The sequence below is a fragment of the Neophocaena asiaeorientalis genome, unplaced genomic scaffold (genome assembly GCF_003031525.2).
Source record: "Neophocaena asiaeorientalis asiaeorientalis breed wild unplaced genomic scaffold, Neophocaena_asiaeorientalis_V1.1 scaffold275, whole genome shotgun sequence".
Classification (NCBI taxonomy): domain Eukaryota; kingdom Metazoa; phylum Chordata; class Mammalia; order Artiodactyla; family Phocoenidae; genus Neophocaena; species Neophocaena asiaeorientalis.
This window is the reverse complement of record NW_020173679.1, coordinates 9,707,809-9,730,209: the sequence shown is the minus strand read 5'-3', so window position 1 is coordinate 9,730,209 and position 22,401 is coordinate 9,707,809. Positions and strand designations below refer to the sequence as shown.

The 22,401-nt window shown below is 53.1% G+C and overlaps 1 protein-coding gene across 1 annotated transcript; it reads left to right on the top strand.

Moving 5' to 3' along the window:
- The first annotated feature begins 674 nt into the window (after nt 1-674).
- On the top strand, nt 675-21,901 carry SLC45A1 (solute carrier family 45 member 1). Its single transcript, XM_024749951.1, has 9 exons — nt 675-785; nt 5,330-5,750; nt 6,338-6,430; nt 7,137-7,361; nt 13,288-14,027; nt 16,355-16,508; nt 17,832-18,008; nt 19,508-19,713; nt 21,482-21,901. The coding sequence occupies exons 1-9, from the start codon at nt 675-677 to the stop codon at nt 21,749-21,751; spliced, it is 2,397 nt and encodes a 798-aa protein (XP_024605719.1). The 3' UTR covers nt 21,752-21,901.
- Nucleotides 21,902-22,401: the final 500 nt, after the last annotated feature.

Genomic DNA, 22,401 nt, shown 5'->3' with positions numbered 1-22,401 from the left:
GGATGTCTGTCTTCTGACTTACCATTTATTTATGTTATTTGTCTTGTTCAATGTGTCTCTCCTTCTCTACAATGTCATGCCACAGGGCCAGGAACTTTTGCCTCTTTGTTCACTGTTGTATCCCCAGTCCCTAGGGTAGAGCTGGGACAGAGTAGCACCTGATACATCGGTTAAGGGAATAAGTGAATGCAGTATAATATTTCTAGGCAAGATCAACTTATTCTGTACAGTGGGCAGTGTCCAGAGCACACATATATATTAATCTTTAAACCAACACAGCTGTAAAATAAAATTATATATATAATAATATAAAATTATTGTATATTATATATAATTATAATATACAATTATAATGTATATTATATATATATATAATTATATATATATATATTTTTTTATGGAGAAAGGGGCCCACCAAGGCCAGAACGCCTCAGCCCGCGGAAGTCATAGCGGGCCTGTTTCTGGAGTTTTCCTTGCAGACTCTGCCGGCCTTTAAACTTCAGGAGGATGAGCGACAGGCGAGGGGTGGGGGCCCTGCGCGGGGTCCAGCGCCTCCGCGGCGGACTGCAGGGCGGTGCCGCTTTAAGGATGCTCTGCGGGTACCGGCGGTAGGCGGCGAGGATGAAGCCTGGCTAGGATGCAGCCGTGACGTCACGGCCCCGCCCCGCGGGGTGATGCTGCAGGAGCAGTGGCGGGCCGGGGGCGGCCGGGCCGGGACCCGAGCTGCGACCGGGGCAGGCAGGACCCCGGCCTCGGAAAGGGATGCCTCCTGGCTGGACCCACAGGTACCTCCATTTCCTCCTGTGCCCTCCGCACAGCTTCCCGGCTCTGTGCTGGGAGAGTCGCGGCTTAGGCCCCAGGGTAATCAGAGTGCCAGGATTGGGACTGGAGGTTGGCACCGAGACCTTTGTTCCCCTTGGATGTCTAATTAATTGAACTGTCAGTGGAGCCCACGTCTCGCCCCCTGAGTGCAGAACTCTCCCGCCCTGAGAACGGTAGCAGTTGGGTGACAGATTTATTTCACATTTGCAAGGAAAGAGATCGAACACTGGAATTTGCCCCAGGCTTAAGCTCTGCTTATGGGTGCCGGAGGCCTGTTCCCGGGTCACCTGGGCAGGTGTCATCAGCTTCCGGTTCGCCTCCCGCCAGAGGCTTAATGAATGCTCTGGATGGCTGGGGCCCTGGGATAATCTGTCTCATCATCCCAGGATTAAGTTTATGATGAGCACCAAGGATTTCTGCTCTCTCGTCAAGGGTAATATGCTAAGGCTGAGACGGGAGGGGTTACAGCGGTTCGGTTCATCCTGTCCTCCACAAGTCATTTGTGGGGTTATCAGAATGCTTTTGTTTTTCAGTTTTTATAGGGAAGTAGAACCAGGTGCTGATGAAAGTTCAATGTGTGCCTCACCGGGGGTTTGGGGATCAGTTGGCTGTCAGGCAGGGGCTAGATTGCCACAGATCAAAAGTGAGAAGTGGGCGACACACAATTGAGCAACTAGCTGATTAAATACATCCCCTGAAGTCCATAGAGCCCTTTACTGGTCTGGGAAGATTTCCCTGAAGTATAAACTTTGAGAATTGGTAGAAGGAAGGACAGGGAAGGGCTGTGGCCCCATGTCACCCCACAGTTGGAAGCCTGGTTTCACGTAGAGAAATGAGGAAACGATTTGAGGTCAGAGTGGGGTAATTTTAAGCGTTCGAATTACATGGACGTTGTTTATTTTTATGAGTCATTTGCCGCCTAGTCATCCCGTAACACAATTTGAGGGATTCATTCCTTGAAACACCCTCTGTATTCTAGAAGCACAGTGGACCCAGCATATAACCTGGGGGGTCCAGGAATATGTGCACATTTTGGGGGGGCAGAGTAAACGGTAATACAGTGTGATCAAGATGGTCTGATGAATATTTGTATTAAAATTCTATTTTACTAGTTTACATTTTACTTTCTTTTTTATAACATTCAAAAGTGAATTTTCAGTAGTTCTTAGAATAAACTTCCGTGGACAGCTTTTAATATATGTATTTTTAAATAAAAGTGGTAACCCTGATCGCCCAAACTTGAAGGGGAAGCCTTAGTGAAGACTCTGTTCAAGCTCAGGTTTAATTCCGGTTCAGATGTGTGTCGGGGGGCGGGGTGTAGGATGGGGGCGGTGAGGGTCTCACTTTTGCTAGGACGGGCTGCAGGCTGTGTTTTAAAGCTGGAGGTGGTGGGCAGGTGATGGTGAAATTGTCACATCACAGGTAGAGACATGGACTATTTACATAGTCCATTTTAAGTGGGTCAGATATCCTCCCTTTTCAAAAATATACTTCCGCCTTATGCTGTGTGAGGCTAAAATTCTTCCAGACGGGGCCCATGGTTCTTCATTCTAAAATGAAAGGGAAGGTTTCTAACGCGTGTTCACTTAAGTTCACTTTATGGGGGTAAAATGCCAACAGGAAAGAGAGGCGTCCTGTGCCTGAAGGGGCAGGTAGAGAGGCACAGAGGGAGTTAGCCACCGAGGCAGGTGCGGGGCTGTGACCAGACAGGTGAAGTCAGGTTAAGCTCTCTGACACACCTGGGCTAACGTCTTCCTTCTGACTTCTAAGGAGACAGTCTTATTATGCGGTGTTCCAGCGGGTCCTCTATTTCTATGATCTTAATGAATGAAGCTCCAGGGTTAGCTAACAACCACCTGTGTTTTTGAAGGCAAGACCAGCCATTTTTTCTCGAGTATTTACTATGTACAGGGGCCTGAGTGAGACGCGTGAGGAACATAAACAAGGTGCTTTTAGCTTAAAAGTTTAATTTTTTAAAAACTTGACTTAATCTTCATAAGTGGATTATGTTTTTAGTGAAGTATTACTTGTCTGCATAGTTCTTAGGTACCCTCTGCCCTTGTTGTAGAGGAGAGCATGAGATTTTTTTAAGGTCGTAAGATATACCTTTTCTAGAAGCGAGAGCAGACTGATTCGCTGGTTATGTCATTCCCTGTCATCTTGGTGTGAAATCTACCTCGTACCAAGTCTTCCGGGTCAACTAATCCCTTCTTGATGGGTTCATCTCTCATCACCACATCGCCACTGTGCCCAGCTGGTGCACAGAGCTCCTTTGCATGGGTGGTTCCCACTGCTTAGCATGTCTTTCCTCCACTGTTTCACCTGACTTGAGGCCAAGAACTATGTCTTTCTTTTATCTCTATAAATTCAGTGTTTTGGTATTCAGTACTCAGCCAAATGGGAGGATGGGTGGGGAGGTGGGCAAGTGGAAGGATGGATGGATGGATGGATGGATGGATGGATATTTGAAAGAGTGGATGGGTAGACGGGTAGGTTGGGTAGATTAGAGGACGGGTGGTGGATATGTATATGGATGGGTGGATATGTGGATGTGGATGGATGGGTGGATGGGTGGGAAGATGGGTAGATGGATGGATGGATGGATGGATGGATTGCTGGATGGTTTATTGCGTTAACATGTTGCGTTCTGAATCCTGCTGGGACGTCTCCAGAATAAATCATTTCTACCACTGGTGTCTTCTGAAGAGAAGGAAGACAATCCCCGAGTGGGTGGGGTAGTGGGGTAGTTTGGGATGCTCATCTGGAGTGATAAGGAATTTCAGAGTGATTCATAAAGAAGTTATCGACTAGCAAGAGTGTGATGGAGGGTGTACAGTAAGTTAAAGTCAGAAATAAGGGCCTCATTTCTAAAGCTTAAAAACTAATTTTGATGGGGCTTCCCTGGTGGCACAGTGGTTAAGAGTCCGCCTGCCGATGCAGGGGACACGGGTGCGTGCCCCGGTCTGGGAAGATCCCACACGCCGCGGAGCAGCTGGGCCCGTGAGCCATGGCCGCTGAGCCTGCGCGTCTGGAGCCTGTGCTCCGCAATGGGAGAGGCCACAACAGTGAGAGGCCCGCGTACCGCAAAAAAAAAAAAAAAAACTAACTAATTTTGAAAGAAAGCCTCTACTATTTATCTCGGTAAATAACAAGTGTTCTTGTAAGGAAACCTATCAATGTTGGGAATGTCGTCTCGGGTTTAGGGCCTACTTCCCAGGAAGGACTCCAAAGGAAATTTAGGCGATTGCTTTTTTGTGATACAGATGAGGTGAGCTGTGTCACAGAGGTCAAACCCAATGCAGAACTTCCCCCTCTCATGTTTTTATCTGTCTCTTTCCCTCTGATCTTAGTAGCTTTCCTCTCCCTGTGCTTAGTAAAATTGACATTGGCTAAAACGCACAGGTCAACATGCTAGAACCTATTCCTTTAATATTTACAATCTAGATTAATTTCTAAGCAGTGAAAACAGTTGGATGCCCAAGGGCAGGTCTCCGAGTGGCACACATTGTAAACCCCAGGGAGGTGGGGGACAGAGGAGGCAGGAGTATCTGTGAATTAGCCTACACGCCTGCTAATTCCCTACCCAGGGCGAGGGCGTTGCAAAAATTCCTCAAAAAAATAATTTGAGGATGGAGGAAAATCTATTTTTCACCCTCCCGGATTCTTTCTGTCCCTCACTTTTTTTTTTTTTCTTTTTGTAAACTGTTTCCCTATTCAGTGTGTTGCCTATAACAAGCAGGATTCAGGGAGTCGGTTTATTTCTTTAAAGAGAGCATTTCAAACACTATGAAAGTCTCAGTTCTCCTGACTCGACTGAAGATTCATTTGTGCAGCTGTTGTAAAAGGAAAAGACTTGAGTTGAACTCATTCGGCGGCTTTTAGGCTTGGGTCCTCCGGCTTAGGGTGGAGAGGAAACCCAGGTATTAGGGAGGGTGTGACTCTCCATCCCGAGAAGGAAGGGCTGTCCCCTCACCACTTGGAAGCGCTCAGGGTGCCTGTGAGTCCTGTCTCCCCGCATTGTGCCTGGTCTCCCCCCTCTGCTCCCCTGGGGCCTGCAGGGAAGGGCAAAATTAGCCCTGGAAATGGGACACAGGTCCTAACATAGCTCGGCAACCTTTGCGGCCTGAGGGCAGCCACGGGGCTCTTGGTGGCAACCACTCTTCGTGGTTCTTTGCTGGGCCCTCCCGGTACAGCCTGTCTGGGGAACCGTCCCTTTGAGTTTTAGTGCGGGGACCTGAAGGATCTGATCCTCTCTCTGGCTCTGGTCTCCCCGGGCAGGCGGGCTGCCCCAATGCGAAAGTGAGGCCCAGGGACACCGTCCATACAGCAGGCTCCACTCCGGGGGCTCGGTGTCGGCTCTACGGGACCCCCGAGTGAACTCACCTTTCCCACGTGGATGGGTGAGCGGTGCCACGGGGGCTGGAGGGACAGAGCCACCGGGACAAATGAGCTCGCGTGGTGGAGGCCCCGTGGGTGACGGCTGCCCCCAAACGGGCTTTCCCCACAGGAGCACCCACCGGCTCCCCCTACGATGACCTCCCCGGTGAGCAGCGCCCCTCCGGGAGAGGCCCTCTTCCCCTCCTTGACCCCTCAGGACCTCTGGAGGCCCCCGATCGCCAGCTACTCGGGGTCCATGACCCGGCACATCAGCCACCGGGCCAACAACTTCAAACGACACCCCAAGAGGAGGAAGTGCATCCGGCCATCGCCGCCCCCGCCCCCTAACACCCCGTGTCCAGTCGAGCTGGTGGGCTTCGGGGACCTGCACCCCCAGAGGTCCTTCCGGGAGCTGCTCTTCAACGGCTGCGTCCTCTTCGGCATCGAGTTCAGCTACGCCATGGAGACGGCGTACGTGACCCCGGTGCTCCTGCAGATGGGCCTTCCCGACCAGCTCTACAGCCTCGTGTGGTTCGTCAGCCCCATCCTCGGTGAGCCCCCACTCGGCCCGCCCGTGATGGCCTCCGAAACCTCCCCAGAAGCTTCCAGAAACCTCAGTGGAGGCAGCTTGAGGGTCCCCAGGGGGACAAGGGAGGGGCCAGAGTAAGTCCCCCAGTTGTGTGGGGCTGTAGCAGAACACAGGTATGGCCGGTCAGACCCCGTATCCTAAGTGACTTTATCTAAACCAGATAAAGGACCAGACTTCAGCAGACCCTGAGTATTCCACCATCCCGTGCCAGGCGGTGTCATCAGAGGAGACAAGCAGTACAGCTGGGGGTGGTTTGGGTCTGGGAGGTCCTGGTCTTTCTTGGATTCCCAAGAAGGTCATGGCTCCTTCGTGCCTTGTAGGGACCTAAGTAGAAAATTTAAGGAGAAGCTGAGTGATTCCAAGAGTCTGGTTATCTTTTGTTTTCTAGCTCAGGGTTCTGTTGCTGACTCAGAGTTTCATCATCTTATTCTTTTGATGCCCTGGGGACGTTTGAGTGCAGGTGTTTCAGGAATCTGATGAAGCTCTTCGGTGTTGGTCCCCATGTACAATGGGGACCTCAGCAGTGACCACTGACCTGCTCTGTTTCAGGATTCCTACTGCAACCACTGTTGGGCGCTTGGAGTGACCGATGTACCTCAAGGTTTGGAAGGAGACGCCCTTTCATTCTTGTCCTGGCTATAGGTCTGTTGTTTTGGAATTGAAATAAAATGGAAAAAAGAAAAAAGGCCCCAACTGCTTCCTCTTAGGAAAATCCAAAAGAGTGTTGACCAAAACAGTTATCCAGGTCGTGTCACTGGTGTGGTAGCGGGGAGCACCCTGTAATCCACTCTGGGTTAACTGTGAAAATATCTCATTTTGATCACTTTTTAAAAATGAGTTAATAGGGGAGTTCCCTGGTGGCCTAGTGGTTAGGATTCCGGGCTTTCACTGCCATGGGCCTGGCTCAACCCCTGGTTGGGGAGCTGAGATCCCGCAAGCTGCATAGCACGGCCAAAAGAAAAAGAGTTAATAAAGTCTATATCATTCCTGCTATGCTTGATGATATAAAAACCCTGATCCAAGTGCTTAAGGTTTGATTAAAAAGTTCTTGGGGCCCTAAAGATTTCAGCCTGGGGCTTCCCTGGTGGCGCAGTGGTTGAGAGTCCGCCTGCCGATGCAGGGGACGCGGGTTCGTGCCCCGGTGTGGGAAGATCCCACATGCCGCGGAGCGGCTGGGCCCGTGAGCCGTGGCCGCTGAGCCTGCGCGTCCAGAGCCTGTGCTCCGCAACGGGAGAGGCCACAACAGTGAGAGGCCCGCGTACCGCAAAAAAAAAGATTTCGGCCTGAAGTGGTGGCCGCCGGGCCAGCAGGGCCGCGCTTCCCTGGTGACTCTGTTCTCCATCCCCAGGCGCGTTGCTGGGCCTCTCACTCTTGCTGAACGGCAGGGACATCGGGACGGCGCTGGCTGACACGGCCCACGACCACAAGTGGGGCATCCTCCTCACGGTAGGCGGCGTGGCGCTGATGGACTTCAGCGCGGACTCGGCCGACAGCCCCACCCACGCGTACATGATGGACGTGTGCAGCCCCGCCGATCAGGACCGCGGCCTGAACATCCACGCCCTCCTGGCAGGTAAGGTGCTGTGCGACTGGGACAAAATGCAAAGACGTGGGCGAGCACGGACGTGCTTGAAGGTGCGCCTCTCAAACCACATATGTCAACAGTACACATGTTATATACTATAATATCTATATTTTAATCTATGTTTCTTTTTTTATTGAAGTATAGCGGATTTACAATGCTGTGTTAGATTCAGGTGTACAGCAAAGTGATTCAGTTATATATATATAACCTGAATCTCCTTCAGATTCTTTTCCCTTAGAGGTTACTACAAGATATTGAGTGGAGTTCCCTGTGCTATGCAGTAGGTCCTTGTTGTTTATCTATTTTATATATAGGAGTGTGTGTATGTTAGTCCCAAACTCCTAATTTAACCCTCCCCGCTCCTTCCCCTTCAGCAGCCATAAGTTTGTTTTCTATGTCTGTGGGTTTACTTCTGTTTTGTAAATAAGTTCGTTTGTATCATTTTTTTTTTAGATTCCACATATAAGCGATATCATATGATATTTGTCTTTCTCTGTCTGGCTTACTTCACTTTGTGTGATCATCTCTAGGTCCATCCATGTTGCTGCAAATGGCATTATTTCATTCTTTTTTATGGAAGATATCGTTGATATATATGCATATATGTGCGTATATAGCTCTGTATGTGTGTATATAACCGTGTGTAAATAGTGTTATACGTCGTTGATTCTCGTTATTCAGGTAGTTGTGTCGTTCAAAGGCGTCACGAGCTCTGAATTAGCCAACCTCGAATCATGGCCCGTGGAGACATACAGGGTTAGGTTCCTGCGAACCTCTGGCCACATCATTTTTGTCAACGGATCGATACATAGCCTTGTTCTATGTGTTTCTGTTTAAAGACATCTTATTTAGTATATATCACGGATTCATTAACATTGAACTCACGGCCAGCAGCACTATGACTCGTGCCCGAACGAAGCTCGTCTAACTCACATATTTTCCCCATAAGACACGTCGCGGGCACCGGGCACTTGGGAACCCTAGACAGCGGTAGCGCTACACTTGGGGGCTGTCAACTAAACAGCGTGTCACCCGAAAAAAGCACAAAACTGCAAATATGTGGCACCCACATAGACTATGGAAAGGATGGTTGTTGACAGTGTGAGAGTTGAAACAACAAGGCAGAACGTCACTGTGGAAAGTCTTAGCCAGGACCATGTGTGTCGGGCGACTCTTTCACTGCTCTGGGAATTCCCTGGTGGACCAATGGTTAGGACTTGGCGCTTTCACTGCTGTGGCCCGGGTTCAATCCCTGGTCGGGGAACTAAGATCCCACAAGCCGGGCAAAAAACCCTTTTTTTTCACTGCTCTGCCCGTATCCGAGAGTGATTGAGCATTACATATGTATTTATTGGGGTTACAAATCAATTTAACTGAGTAGGTAGATTTGAAATATGGAATCCGTGAATAATGACAATTGACTGTGTGTACACACACACACACACACACACACACACACACACCTGTGCTGTGCTTGATGCCAGACACGAGAAACATTCCCACTGAAGTCGGGAAGGAGGCGGGAATGACCACCAAGGGGAGGGGTGCTGGGGGGGGTGCTGGACTGCAAGTGTGGGGTTAGCGGATGCGAACTAGTATATATAACATGGATCGACAACAAGGCCCTACTGTACAGCACAGGGAACTAATATCCTATATCCTGTGATGAACCATGATGGAAAAGAAGATGAAAAAGAATATATATGCATAACTGAATCACCTTGCTGTACAGCAGAAATTAACACAACACTGTAAATCAACTCTACTTCAATAAAATTGAAAGGAAGAAAAAACAAAGAGTCTGTGCTTGGACTTCCCTGGTGGCACAGCGGTTAAGAACCCGCCTGCCAATGCAGGGGACACGGGTTTGAGCCCTGGTCCAGGAAGATCCCACATGCCGCAGAGCAAGTAAGCCTGTGCGCCACAACTACTGAGTCTGTGCTCTAAAGCCTGCGAGCCACAACTACTGAAGTCCATGTGCCTAGAGCCTGTGCTCCACAACAAGAGAAGCCACCACAATGAGAAGCCCGCACACCACAATGAAGAGTAGCGCCCGCTCGCTGCAACTAGGGAAAGCCCGCGCTCAGTAACGAAGACCCAAGGCAGCCAAAAATATAAATAAGTAAATAACTAAATAAATTGTTTAAAAATAAAACAAACAAAACCTTCAAGGGAATCAACTGCAAAACAGTAAGAGAATTCAGTATGATGTTTGCTTATCAAAGTATCATATAAAAATCAATACCTCTAGCGTTTGTACATAAAACACTTATCTTGTTCTAAAAGAAACAATCCCATTTATAATAGCAATGGAAAAGATTTCTAAAAATCCAGGGAAAGATGTCATATGTGTAGGACCTGTATGAAGAGGCCGGGGTGGCCCAGGAGCTGAAATCCTGAATCGGTTTTGTGCTTTTCCTCCTGTTCATGGTGGGACTTTAGGCAACTGCTTGGCCTCTCCGAGCCTCAGTCGCTTCTTCCAGAAAACGTCGTTGTTCATCTCTCTATACAATCCCGTACGCACATGGGTCCAGGGAGCTTCTGCGTGGGTCCAGGCAGGCGGGAGTTTGGAGGGTCGGAAGAAGGAATTCGTTTTTTATCTTATGTAGACAGTCCCCAACTTATGATGGTTTGACTTACGATTTTTTTGCCTTGACAAAAGCTATACACATTCAGTGGAAACTGTACTTTGAATCTGAAGTTTGCCCTTTCCTGGGCTAGCGATATGTAGTCCGATCCTCTCTTGTGATGCTGGGCGGCAGCTCCCGTTCACCCCCGTGATCTCGAGGGTCAACAACCCTACACGGACAACCGTTCTGTTTTTCACTTTCAGGACAGTCATCAGTCAATTACATGAGACAGTCAGCACCTTATTATAAAATAGGCTTTGTGTTAGATGCTTTGGCCCAGCTGTAGGTTAATGGAAGAGATCTGAGCATGTGTAAGGTAGGCGGGGCTAAGCGATGATGTTCAGTAGGTTAGGTGTATTCAGTGCATTTTCTTTTTTTCCCCCTTTTTAAAAAATTGACATATAGTTGATTTACAATGTTGTGTTAGTTTCTGGTGTACAGCAAAGTGAATCAGTTATACATATATTTATATATACATATATAAAATCTTTTTCCGATTTTTTCCCTTATAGATTTTTACAAGATACTGAGTATAGCTCCCTGTGCTATACAGTAGGTCCTTGTTGGTTATCTATTTTACGTATAGGAATATGTATTAAATGCATTTTCATCTTATGATATTTTCAACTTACAATGGCTTTATCAGGATGTAATTCTGCAGTAAGTACAGGAAGATCTGTACTCATCTGAATTAGTTTTTCTTTCCTCTTTGAAAATTGTGTTAAAATACACGTAACATAAAATTTACCATCTTAGCCATTTTTACGGGTACAGTTCTGTGATACTCTCACACTGTTGTGGAGCCATCACCGCCATCCACCCCCGAAACGCTTTTCATCTTGTAACACTGAAACTCTATAACCATTAAATAACGACTCCCCAATCTCCCCTCCCCCAGCCCCTGGCAACCACCATTCTACTTTCTGCCTCTACAAATTTGACTGCTCTAAGGAACCGACGTGAGCGGAATCAAACAGTATTTGTCTTTGTGGCAGGCTTGTTTCACTGAGTATAATGTCCTCAAGGTTCATCCATGTCGTAGCGTATGTTAGAATTCCTTACTCTTTCGAGACTGAATAATGTATCATTGCATTTATAGACCACACTGTGCTTACCCACTCATCCTTTGGTGATGGACACTTGGGTTGCTTCCACGTCTTAGCTATAGTGAATAATGCTGCTGTGAGCATGGGTGTACAAACATCTCTTCAAGACCCTGCTTTCAGTTCTTTTGGGGCCTCTACCCAGAAGTGGAATTGCTGGGTAATTCTATTTTTAGTTTTTGGGGGAGCCTCCTTATTGTTTCCCACAGCAGCTGCGCTATTTTATATCCCCACCAACACTGCACAAGGGTTCCGATTCCTCCACTTCCTCGTCAACTTACTGTTTTCTGGGTTTTTAAAAATTGCTTGATAGTAGCCATCCTAATGGATGTGAGGTTGTATCTCACTGCGGCTCTGATTTGCATTTCCCTAATGATCGGTGACGTTGAGCATTATTCCATGTGCTTGTTGGCCATGCGTCTATCGTTGGAGAAATGGTTGTTCAAGTCCTTTGCCCATTGTTTGAATCCGGTTGTTTGTTTCTTTGCTGTTGAGTATAATTCCTCAACTGTGCAAATGTATCACTTCGATCATTTAAAAAAAAAAATAGTTCATAAAGTTCTCGCAAATCTGACCTTGATTAAGGGTCACCAAACTGCCACTGTGTCTTCAGAAGGAGTGGGGGAAGCTAATTAGGACCATGAATGTGGAAAGTTAAGAATAATAAAGCTGGTGGGGGGGGGGGCTGGATATGAGATTAAGAGGCCCGTAAGAAGAGTCTGGAACAAATGAAGTTCTACAGAAAGCCATTAAATAACTAGATTCAGGGTCAGGTCCCACCATAGGGACATGTGGAAGGTTGGGCTGAATGTGTCTGAGTCCAGGCCTTTCCACAGGCGACTCTGTTGAAAAGGTCAACTCCTGACATGGCTGGATCTCCCCAAGTGGAGGGGAGGGAGGGCCCCTGCTGGTCGGATGCAGGTTCCCCTGCATCGCCAAGAGTAAACCAAGAGTTTTACTCATCCCAACCAGTAGCCTGGTCAGAGTATAGCTGGACTCAAAATAGAAAAGCACCTAAGATGCGTGATGTGTCTGCAAAGGGGCTGGGTGGATGGAGCCCTGGCGCCTGGCCTTGCTCTGCCATTGGGAGCCCAGCGCTGGGCGGGAGGAAACGGCACTTTCTGGAGGTGAGAATGTATTTTGCCACTGGCCGGGCACCGTGTGGCATCACCTACATTTTCATGTTGTGCTGTGTGAACCATTGGCTGTCTGTTGGGTCCCTGAGGCCGTGGGATCAGTGAGTGGGATCAGAGGGAAAGGACCAGATTCCTGCAGCCCCCCTGTTCCCTGGTGGCTCCGGGGCCCGAAGAGCTGCCACCAGGGGTGACCCATGAGGGGTGACTTTCTTTCTTTCTTTTTTTTTTATAAATTTATTTATTTTATTTTATTTTTGGTTGCATTGGGTCTTCGTTGCTGCGCGCGGGCTTTCTCTAGTTGCGGCGAGCGGGGGCTGCTCTTCGTTGTGGTGTGCGGGCTTCTCATTGCGGCAGCTTCTCTTGTTGGGAGCACGGGCTCTAGGCACGCGGACTTCAGTCGTTGTGGCTCACGGGCTCAGTAGTTGTGGCTCGTGGGCTGTAGAGCACAGGCTCAGTAGTTGTGGCTCGTGGGCTTAGTTGCTCCGCGGCATGTGGGATCTTCCCGGACCAGGGCTCGAACCCGTATCCCCTGCATCGGCAGGCGGATTCTTAACCACTGCGCCACCAGGGAAGCCCAGGGGTGACTTTCTTAATGGTGGTCAGGCCCAAGGACGATGTCGCCAGGTGAGGAAGACAGGGGTGGCCACGTGAATTCCCGCACGCACGCACACGTGCAGTGGTCTGTGTGCTGGGGACCAGGTCTCCCGTGTTTACACAGCGCTGAAGCTGGGGGAGGGGCGGGACTCCAAGGGGACAGGTGACCCAGTGTCGACACTCACTTTCCCTCCTCCTAAGACGCTGTGTGCAGAGGGGACCAGAGTGTGGGCAGGCGGCCATCATGCCCTGGCAGGCGGCCCTCAAGGGCAGGGGACCGGGTCCCCCAGGGTCCCCCCGGAAATCCCATTCTCTTCTCCTTTTCTTTGGGGCGTAGGTGGGACAGATGATACATCCGGGTCCTTGGGGTGGATTTTACAAATCAAGTAAGGAAGCGAACACCTTCCTCGGGGGCTTTCTTCCCCGCTCCCTGCCCCGCTTCTCTCCCCAGGTCTCGGAGGAGGGTTCGGGTATGTGGTCGGGGGGATCCACTGGGATAAAACCGGCTTCGGGAGAGCCCTGGGCGGGCAGCTGCGGGTCATCTACATCTTCACGGCCGCCGTCCTGAGCATCTCCACCGTCCTGACCCTGGTCAGCATCCCCGAGAGACCCCTGCGGCCCCCGGCCGAGAAGAGGCCGGCCATGAAGAGCCCCAGCCTCCCGCTGCCTCCCTCCCCTCCTGTCCTGGGTGAGGAGGGCGCCGGCCAGACGGTCCCCTGCCCGCCGGCCAGCAGCCTCCACACCAACTTCTCCAGCCCCATCTCCCCGCTGAGCCCCCTCACGCCCAAGTACGGCAGCTTCGTCAGCAGGGACAGTTCCCTGACGGGCATCAACGAGTTCGCCTCGTCCTTCGCCACGTCCAACATAGACAGCGTGCTCATCGACTGCTTCACGGGTGGCCACGACGGCCACCTGACCATCCCCGGCAGTGCCCCAAGGCAGGGAATCAGTGTCAGCTTCCCCCGGGCCCCCGATGGCTTCTACCACCGGGACCGCGGCCTCGGGGACCGGAGGGACGTCGCCCTGGCCACCGGCCCCGACGGGGACGTGCTGAGGGTGGGCTCCTTGGACACCTCCAAGCCGCGGTCGGCTGGCATCCTAAAGAGACCCCAGACCCTGGCCATCCCGGACACAGCCGGAGGAGGTGGCCCCGACACCAGCAGGAGAAGGAACGTGACCTTCAGTCAACAGGTAAAAGCAAACATCCGGGGGCCGGGGGAGGGGGGAGCCAGGGGTCAGAGGGCGCTGTGCGTGGTCCCCCCTCGTCAGATGATCTGGAAGGGAATTCCCGGCCCATCTGGGCATATCAGTCAGAAGGGACCTGGGTCTAATAGGTGGGCCCCAGGGACATCCCCATCCTTACATCCTGTCAGTGTCGAGATTCTGGGCCCGACGTGAGCCCACAGATGCCTTCAGGGTCTCTGCTCGGGGTCGCACTTTAAGACACTGGCCACAGCAAAGGCCTGGCTCTTTTAAGCACCCTTACGTTTGCCCAGGGCGGATCCGGTGGGTTTGTCACAGCATCACGTGTACTGCGGTCACTCCTAGTCTTTTCCCTGCCACGTCCAGCCCACTTTGGCCGTGTGCGCCCAGTGCCAACGGAGCTAAGTCTTCCTGAAGGACAGAAACAAAACATAAACCTGGCGGCTGTTTCTGGGGCCTCCTTCCCTCCCCAGGTGGGCAACCTTAACCAACCAGCCCAGAGGCTGTCGATACTCCGGATCCCAAAGGGCGCAGGCATGTTCTGGGAAGAAAAGAACCTTCCGGAAGGCTGTCTGTGTTGTATGTAGGATTGGCTGGAAGGCCACAAACTGACATGTGGGATTTTAGCTGCTTTCAGAGTCCGTGATCTTGGAAGAGACTACTTCATATTAAAGAGAGTTACGCTCATTTAAAGTAGATGTGAGGGCCTCCCTGCCCTCAGGGTCATCCAGGGGATGGAGTTTCCTGAGCAGGAAGCCTATGACCCTTGTTCAGCCCTCACAGGCCCCCAGAGGCACAGTTCTGAAGGCGGGTGACCTGGACACGCCCCTTGGACACGGCTGCCACGTGGCCGCGTCTCCCGTGAAGCAGGCCCCGCTCTGCCGGCCCGACCCTCCGTCAGACAGCCCCACCCGCACTCCCGTGCCTGGGAAGACCCCCTGACTTCATGGGAGGCTGACATTGGGAGGTGGCCACGCATGTTCGCTTCGTTGTTAAATTTTTGAAGCTTAACCACGCCTCCTTTGTGTTACGGCGAGCCGGTCTTAGGGCCACTTCTGTCGTGTCTTGAACTCAATGTCATCCCATCTCGAGGAAGCGCTCTGCACAGGTGGGCGCCAGTCCTGCAGGGAAGCATCCGGGTCCCCGTGGGCAGCATCCACAAGCTCAGATCTGGAAAGCGTCTGAAGAACTGAAAATCACCGGAAGGAATCCCAACCTTGGCAAAGGAAAGCCACTTCTCTAATTGCTCGGGTCAAGGGCATGTCATCCTCATTCCTAAGGATAGCAGAGCAGTTCATCAAGTCTTTTGTCAATACTGGGTCATCCTGTCCTGTTTCCCGAAATTCCACCTGGCTTCTAGATACAGTCCTTAAATTCTGGTTGAAAAATCTCTTCTTAATCCTTTCAAAACTTTCCGTTTTCGAATCAGTTTTGGAGGAAAGTAAAGTTCATGAGCTAAATATGAACACATCTGGGCTCAGTGGGGACATAGGTGTCGGTCGAAGTCGTCCTCCGGCAGCTGTGGGTGACAAGCTCTGTTGACGCAGCTGCCCTTGGAACCGGCATCGTGGGCTGTTCCCTTCCTTTTCATTCACCCACCCGGAACGTCCAGGTGCCGACCCAGCACAAGCTCCCGCGTGGACCCAGAGTGAGGCACCTTCTCCTCTCTTGAGACGTCCAGCTCCCAAAGGCATCCGTTCACCTGGCTGCTGTCTGCACCCCCAGCCCAGGCGGGGCCACGGTGGGGCAAGGCCTTGTCACCCCGGGAACAGGCGGCAAACTGAGCCAGTGAGCGTATTTGGCGATGGCGTTGCCCTGACAGATGCTGGTGACGTGGAGCTGCCTGGGTGCCCGGCTCCCTCCCTGCACGGGCTCTGTTGGCCACCCTAACCCCTGTATAGGTAGGAGTCCACCTGTCCAGATGCCCAGTCACCTTGGAATCAGTCTTTTACATCCTCTCTTACAGAAAAGATGAGACTTCGTAATGTCTGAATTTCAACTGACCCGTATTTCTTTTCTTTCAAACGTATTCCACGTTTGGCAAGGTCTTAGCTTACTCTCTGTGGCCCAAAGGCAGGCACCGCGAAGGGAGATTCGATTCTCAGCCGCTTCCGTCTCTGAAGAGACGCCTTAAAGTCATTTCTCTCTTTCGGGTGGTGTTTGGTGTCCAGTTCTCACCGCCCAGGAAGACAAACCCTCCCAGCCTCTGGGTTTGTGTTTCTGATTCACTTTCTCATCGAAGCAAAACACACGCTTCCGAGGGGTGCCTGGGGTTTGATGCACTGAGGAGGAACTTTTGGGGGCTTCCCTTTCAGGTGGCCAATATTTTACTGAATGGCGTGAAATACGAGAGTGAGCTGACGGGCCCCAGGGAGCCGTCGGGGCAGCCGCCGTCCATGAGGCACCTCTGCTTCACCATCTGCAACATGCCCAAGGCCCTGCGGCACCTCTGCCTCAACCACTTCCTGGGTGAGCTCGCGGCGAAGCCTCCCGCGTGTCCTGCCCCCCTCGGGTGGCCCTGCGGGTAGGGGCAAGGCTCCGGATGCCTGGAGGCCTCTCCCCTCCACTCGGCCTCCCCAGGCATCACCAGGGGCTGACGGGCGGGGCGGGGGGGCCGCGGGGAGGGCTTTTCTCCAGGAAGAGCCGGGTCTCCACGGAGCCCAGATCCTCAGGACCAAAAGCTCTTCGGGCAACTCACAATTAAGGGGGGCATCACTTTCCCACTAGTGGGACTTGTGTCTTAAGCCAGTTTGGACCCCTCACGCTTAGAGCTGAGACGTAAACACACACAGACACACACGTCTGGGGCTGGTCTCACGTTCACGGGCTCGGCTTTCGAATGACTACCGAGAAGCCCCAACTTGCGTTCCGTGCCCTTCGGTGTCTCTTTGCTGTTGGGTTGTTGACCGTCTGAGGATGATGAGGAATCTGAGATAATCTAGGCTCTCAAACATTGTGGGATGTAAATCAGAATGACCCTCTAGGAGGCAATTTGGCAACAGGCAAAAATCTTAAAAATGCCCATCACCTTTATCCCAGAGATCCTACCTATTTGGTGTTCTTTGCAAGGATGTAGTCCGAGGTTTTATCACGAATACACGTGCGAGGTATTTGTCACAGCACGACTCATGATAGCCAAAGACTGGGATGGGGGAAAGGGTAAATGTCCAACAATGGGAAGATGGACCCACACTGTGAAGTATTTTGCTGCCATTAAGATGGGGCTGTTTATGAATATTTAATGGCATAGGGAGCATGCATGATAATTACTGGGGTTCAAGAGACCCCATAAATATCACCTCCTTCCTCTATAAAAGAGGAAATGCACGTGGAAATCAGAGGAAGGAGTGCTGTGGTTTTCTCGGTAACAGAGCAAATTAGATCTCTATCAACACTTGCCCTTCCTAACGTATTTCTCCCAGGTAAACGGGTGACCCCTGCCCCCGCACTGTGGCTGGAGCCCCACTGGCATTTTCTCGCCTCCCCTGCAGAGGAGGGGGAAACAGGAGGAGCTGAGGGTTAGCTTTCCTCCTGGCAATAACGTTCAGAGAAAGAATAGAATACAAAACCTTCACGCGGCAGAGCCTATGTTATAAGAATATATATTTTAAAAAGACGGGTAGGAAACCTACAAAATTTTAACAGCGGTAAAGTCATGTCTGCGTGGTGAAGCTATAGGTAATTCCTTCTTTAAGTTTTGAATTGACAACCATCGGTCAAAACCACCTGCGGGCGGAGGAGGGGCCACGGGCCAGCGCCTGCCCAGCGTCACCAGCCCTTCCCCCTTCCCAGGGTGGCTCTCCTTCGAGGGGATGCTTCTCTTCTACACGGACTTCATGGGCGAGGTGGTATTTCAGGGGGACCCCAAGGCCCCGCACACGTCGGAAGCGTATCAGAAATACAACAGCGGGGTCACCGTGGGCTGCTGGGGGATGTGCATCTACGCCTTCAGCGCTGCCTTCTACTCAGGTACCGGTGGGCTGGGCTCAGCGGGGCGGGGCCTCCGTGGGAGTGATAATGGCCCCTGGGCTGGGTGGCTGGTACCCATTCAATGAAGGAAGGTTGTATCTTTCCAGCTGCAGATACAGCATCCCAATTTGGGGGGAGACAGCGCTGTTTTTTTCTCTGTTATCCAGTGACCCGTCGTCAGGGGTCAGCTGGGGACGCTGCCTGGTGCTGCGCGGCGGGGCAGGGCCTGGTGGGGACGGGCGTGTGTACGGCCCTGAGTAAGCAGCTGGCTGGGATGGGGCGGGGTGTCAGGCCCGTAAGCGAGGGACACGTGGGGGCCCAGGGACAAACCACGAGGTCACTCCCGGGGGGTGTGCCGTCCACCTGCCACCCCTACCCCATCCTTCCCATGTCGATTCTCATGGTGGCTGGTCCAGAGGGAGGGAGGGTGCAGGTTTGACCGGGGGTGCAGCTAGAGTGAGGCTGTGGAACACGTGGGATGGGTGCGAGGAGGCCGAGATGACCCTGAGGTTTGACTCTGCGTGCCCCACGGACCTAGCACGCTGTGCTGAGTGCCTGTGGGTTCTGGGGCATCCCAGTGGTGGCCTAGCTGGCGGCGCACAGCCCCCAGGCTTCATCTCAGGGGTCCGCCCACGTTTTCAGTAAAAGGCCAGAGAGTCTGGCCTCTTGGCTTTTCCGGCCAGAGGCTCCGGTGGGGCGACCTGGCGCTGCCCTCGAGGCAGACGAGGCGTGATGAGCACACAGGGTGAGCTCCAGTGGAACTTCGCTGATGTGCCCGGGATTCGGATTTGTATGATTTCCATGCGCCACAAAAGATCTGTCTTCTTTGGACTTGTTTTAAACATTTAAAAATGTGAAAACTGTTCTTAGCTCCGGGTGGTACAAAAACAGGCTGCAGCCCAGACTCAAGCTGACGGCTGCAGACTGTGGACCCCGTTAGCAAGCTCCAGCCCCACAGTCAGGACCATGACTTTTGTAGGAGGTCGAGGGACCACATTATTAAGAAGGAATTTCTTGGCTTTCGCTGGCGGACCCCGGCGGGCCTGGGTGTTTGGTGGCACCAGGACGTGGGGAAGTGGCCCCGGGGTATTTGACTCCGGAAAGGGATGTCATGCGGAACCCGAGCTGCCAGGCCCCTCAGGGCCCTTAGACACTGGCCGGCCAGGGTGGGGCTGTCAGTGTCCTTGTGTTAGGAAAGTGACAGAAGCACTACGATTTGTGCAAGAACTCAGGGTTCAGCCGCAAACCCTAAACTCTAGAGCCTCTTTGATCTTTCCACCCAAAGACCCCTTCACCTGCTGCAGCACTTGGGGGCCTCCCCTGGGTGTGCAGGGGGCCACCCCAGGCCCTGCCACCCATCCAGACGACCCCATCAGTGGTCCCTTAGCTCCCTGGGGCCCCCGATCGGGTCTCCCGGTCAGGGGCAAGCTGCCTGCCAGCCTGGCGGGCGGCCTGGGGCCCCAGGCGGGGCGTCGCTCACCTTCCTCTCTGGGTCGCAGCTATTCTGGAGAAGCTGGAGGAGCACCTCAGTGTCCGCACGCTGTACTTCATCGCCTACCTGGCCTTCGGCCTGGGGACTGGGCTTGCCACCCTTTCCAGGAACCTCTACGTGGTTCTGTCCCTCTGCATCACCTACGGGATTTTGTTTTCCACCCTGTGCACCCTGCCCTACTCGTTGCTGTGCGATTACTACCAAAGCAAGCAGGTGAGTGCCGGCCTTCTTGCTTCGGGCCCCACGTCCAGGTGACTCTCCACCTGAGCAGGGTCCCGGGACCCGCTGCACAGCTCGGGGCCCCGTTCAAACGGGAAGACGATCAGGACGCACCGGCAGAGCATAAACCCCGGCAGGAAGCTGCTCGCGCAGGGAACTGGGGGCGCTGGGAGAGCCGCAAGGAGAGGGCTCTGCGGGGCTTTGGGGTCAGCTGGGGGCATGTGGGCACCAAAAACTCAGCGGTCGAGGTCAATAATTCGTGAATGTGGTTTTTGTGAAAATGAGCATCAATGCCAAAAATCCACACTGAGCGAGAGATCGGGGACTTAAAGACAGGGTAAGGGACAGGGCTGAGCCGAGTCCTGGTGGCGTCTGAGGCTAAAGGAAAACAGATCCCGTCTTTAGGTCAAATTTTGGTATTTTGTTCAGGCTGGATTTTCCCTTAACAGCTTTATTGAGGCAGAAGTCACCACAAGGCCACACAGTTCGCCCATTTCCAGTGTACGATTCAGTGGCTTTTAGTGTATTCACACCATCAATTCTAGAACATTTTCGTCACCCCCAAGAGGAGCCCCCTCCCCATTGGCCATCACCCCTCCAGCCCTCCGCTCCCCTGGACGCTTCCCGTCAATGGGATCACGTGATAGGTGGCCTTGTGTGTCTGGCTTCTCCCAGCCTCACGTTTTCGAGGCTCATCCACCCTGTGTATGAGTGGGTCCCTACCGCCTTCCTTCTTGTGGCCGAATAACGCTCCCATCGTAGATTTTTGGCAGTGACTTTGAGGCTTTACAATACGGCACTAAAAGACCACCTTGACGGCTGCCTTTCCCACAGCCCCTTTAACTCCGGGCCCCTGGCGCCTCCCCCAGGCCTGGCCCCGGGGGCTGACTCTCCCCCTGGGCGGTGCTCAGGCTGTGACCTGAGCGCACTGTCCCCCTTGTCACCTCCCGGGAGCCCCCTTCACCGGGGTACGCGGACGTGCTGGTTCTCGGCGGAGGGCGGCCCTGCCCCGCGGGAGGGGACGTGGGGCCTTGGGCCACTCGACCCCGCTGGAAGGCTCGGGCTTCTGCTGCCCGTCAAGTCTTCTGGACACGTGGTCTCCGCTGGGCTGCGGGTCCAGGGCTCCCCTGCGACCTCCCATGGCGGTGGCCCCCACGGGCTGGGCGGGTGTCCCCAGGACTCACGTGACACCAATTCGTGGGAACACAGCCTCGGCGGGGCGGGAGTTGTCCGGCATCCCAGAGGGGAGCACAGCTGCATCTGGGAGGGGGGCCGGGCTGGGCGGGACCCCGGGTGGCACCCAGCCGCGGTCCGCGGGGTGCAGGTGGCCTGTGCTGGGGGCAGAGTCACTCCCGCTGCCACTTGGCAGCTCTGCTCAGAGACCACGTGTCACCTCTGTCCCCAGTGTGGTGCTGGCTGGGGGCGGAGGGAGCCTGACGTCCAAGGTGGAGGCCACAGGCCAGAGGAGCAGCGCTGTAGACCCTGGGATCTCTGAGCACGACAGGCGTCGTAGGGACAAGGGTTCAGAGAGGGCGGAGCTGGAGCGGAGGGGGCCGGGCCGGCAGGCCCTGCATCTCCTTTAGAGGTGGGAGACCGGGAAGAGGCTGTGCCAGCCCCTGCTGGCCGCGGGTTCCTTTTCTTGTCGTCATCTCAGAACACAAATATTATCACGTGGGGCCCGGAGGACGTAAGCTGCTGGGCATGGGTGCTGGGTCCCAGGGCTGCAGGGGGCCTGGTCCGGCTGACGCACATCTCTGGTCAGTTTGCAGGGTCCAGTGCCGACGGCACCCGGCGGGGCATGGGCGTGGACATCTCCCTGCTGAGCTGCCAGTACTTCCTGGCCCAGATCCTGGTGTCCCTGGTGCTAGGGCCTCTGACCTCGGCTGTGGGCAGCGCCAACGGGGTGATGTACTTCTCCAGCCTGGTGTCCTTCCTGGGCTGCTTGTACTCCTCCCTGTTTGTCGTCTACGAAATCCCTCCCAGTGATGCTGCCACCGCCGAGGAGCACCGGCCCCTCCTGCTGAATGTCTGACGTCCAGAGCCATGGCTTCGGCCTCGAGCCTGGGCCTGGGTCGGGAGCAGGCCAGCCGGCGGAAACCCACAGGGCCCTGGTGGATGGAGGCGTGACGGGTTTCCTGACGGGATGTATATATGTGGTAAATCAATAAACGGCAGCAGCAAAGCCTACGGTTTCCAGTGTGGCTCCCCGAGGGGTGAGAGGTCACCTGGGGATTGAGCCACTCGCCACGGGGACTTGGGGAGGGGGCTGTATCATTTATGGATATATATATCTATCTATATTACCAGCTGCAGCTTTGCACCCCAACTCCCACCCCTACCCCCTGCCCCGAAGACACCTGGCAACGTCTGAAGATATTTTGGGTTGTCACAACTTTGCTGCTGCCTGGGAGGCTGTAAACACCCTACAGTGCGCAGGGTGACCACACACACAGCAAAGAATGATCCGGCCCCAAATGTCCACAGTGCTGGCGTGCAGAGAGCCTGTCTAACGGTACATTGCTTCCCAGAACAGAGTTAGAGCAGACGATGCTTTTGGGTCAGAAGACTTCACACCCATTCAGTCACTCACTTATTCATTCATTCATTCTCCCACCCGTCCATTCATCCACCCAGCCATCCATCTATCCATCCATCCATCCATCCATCCATTCACACATCCAT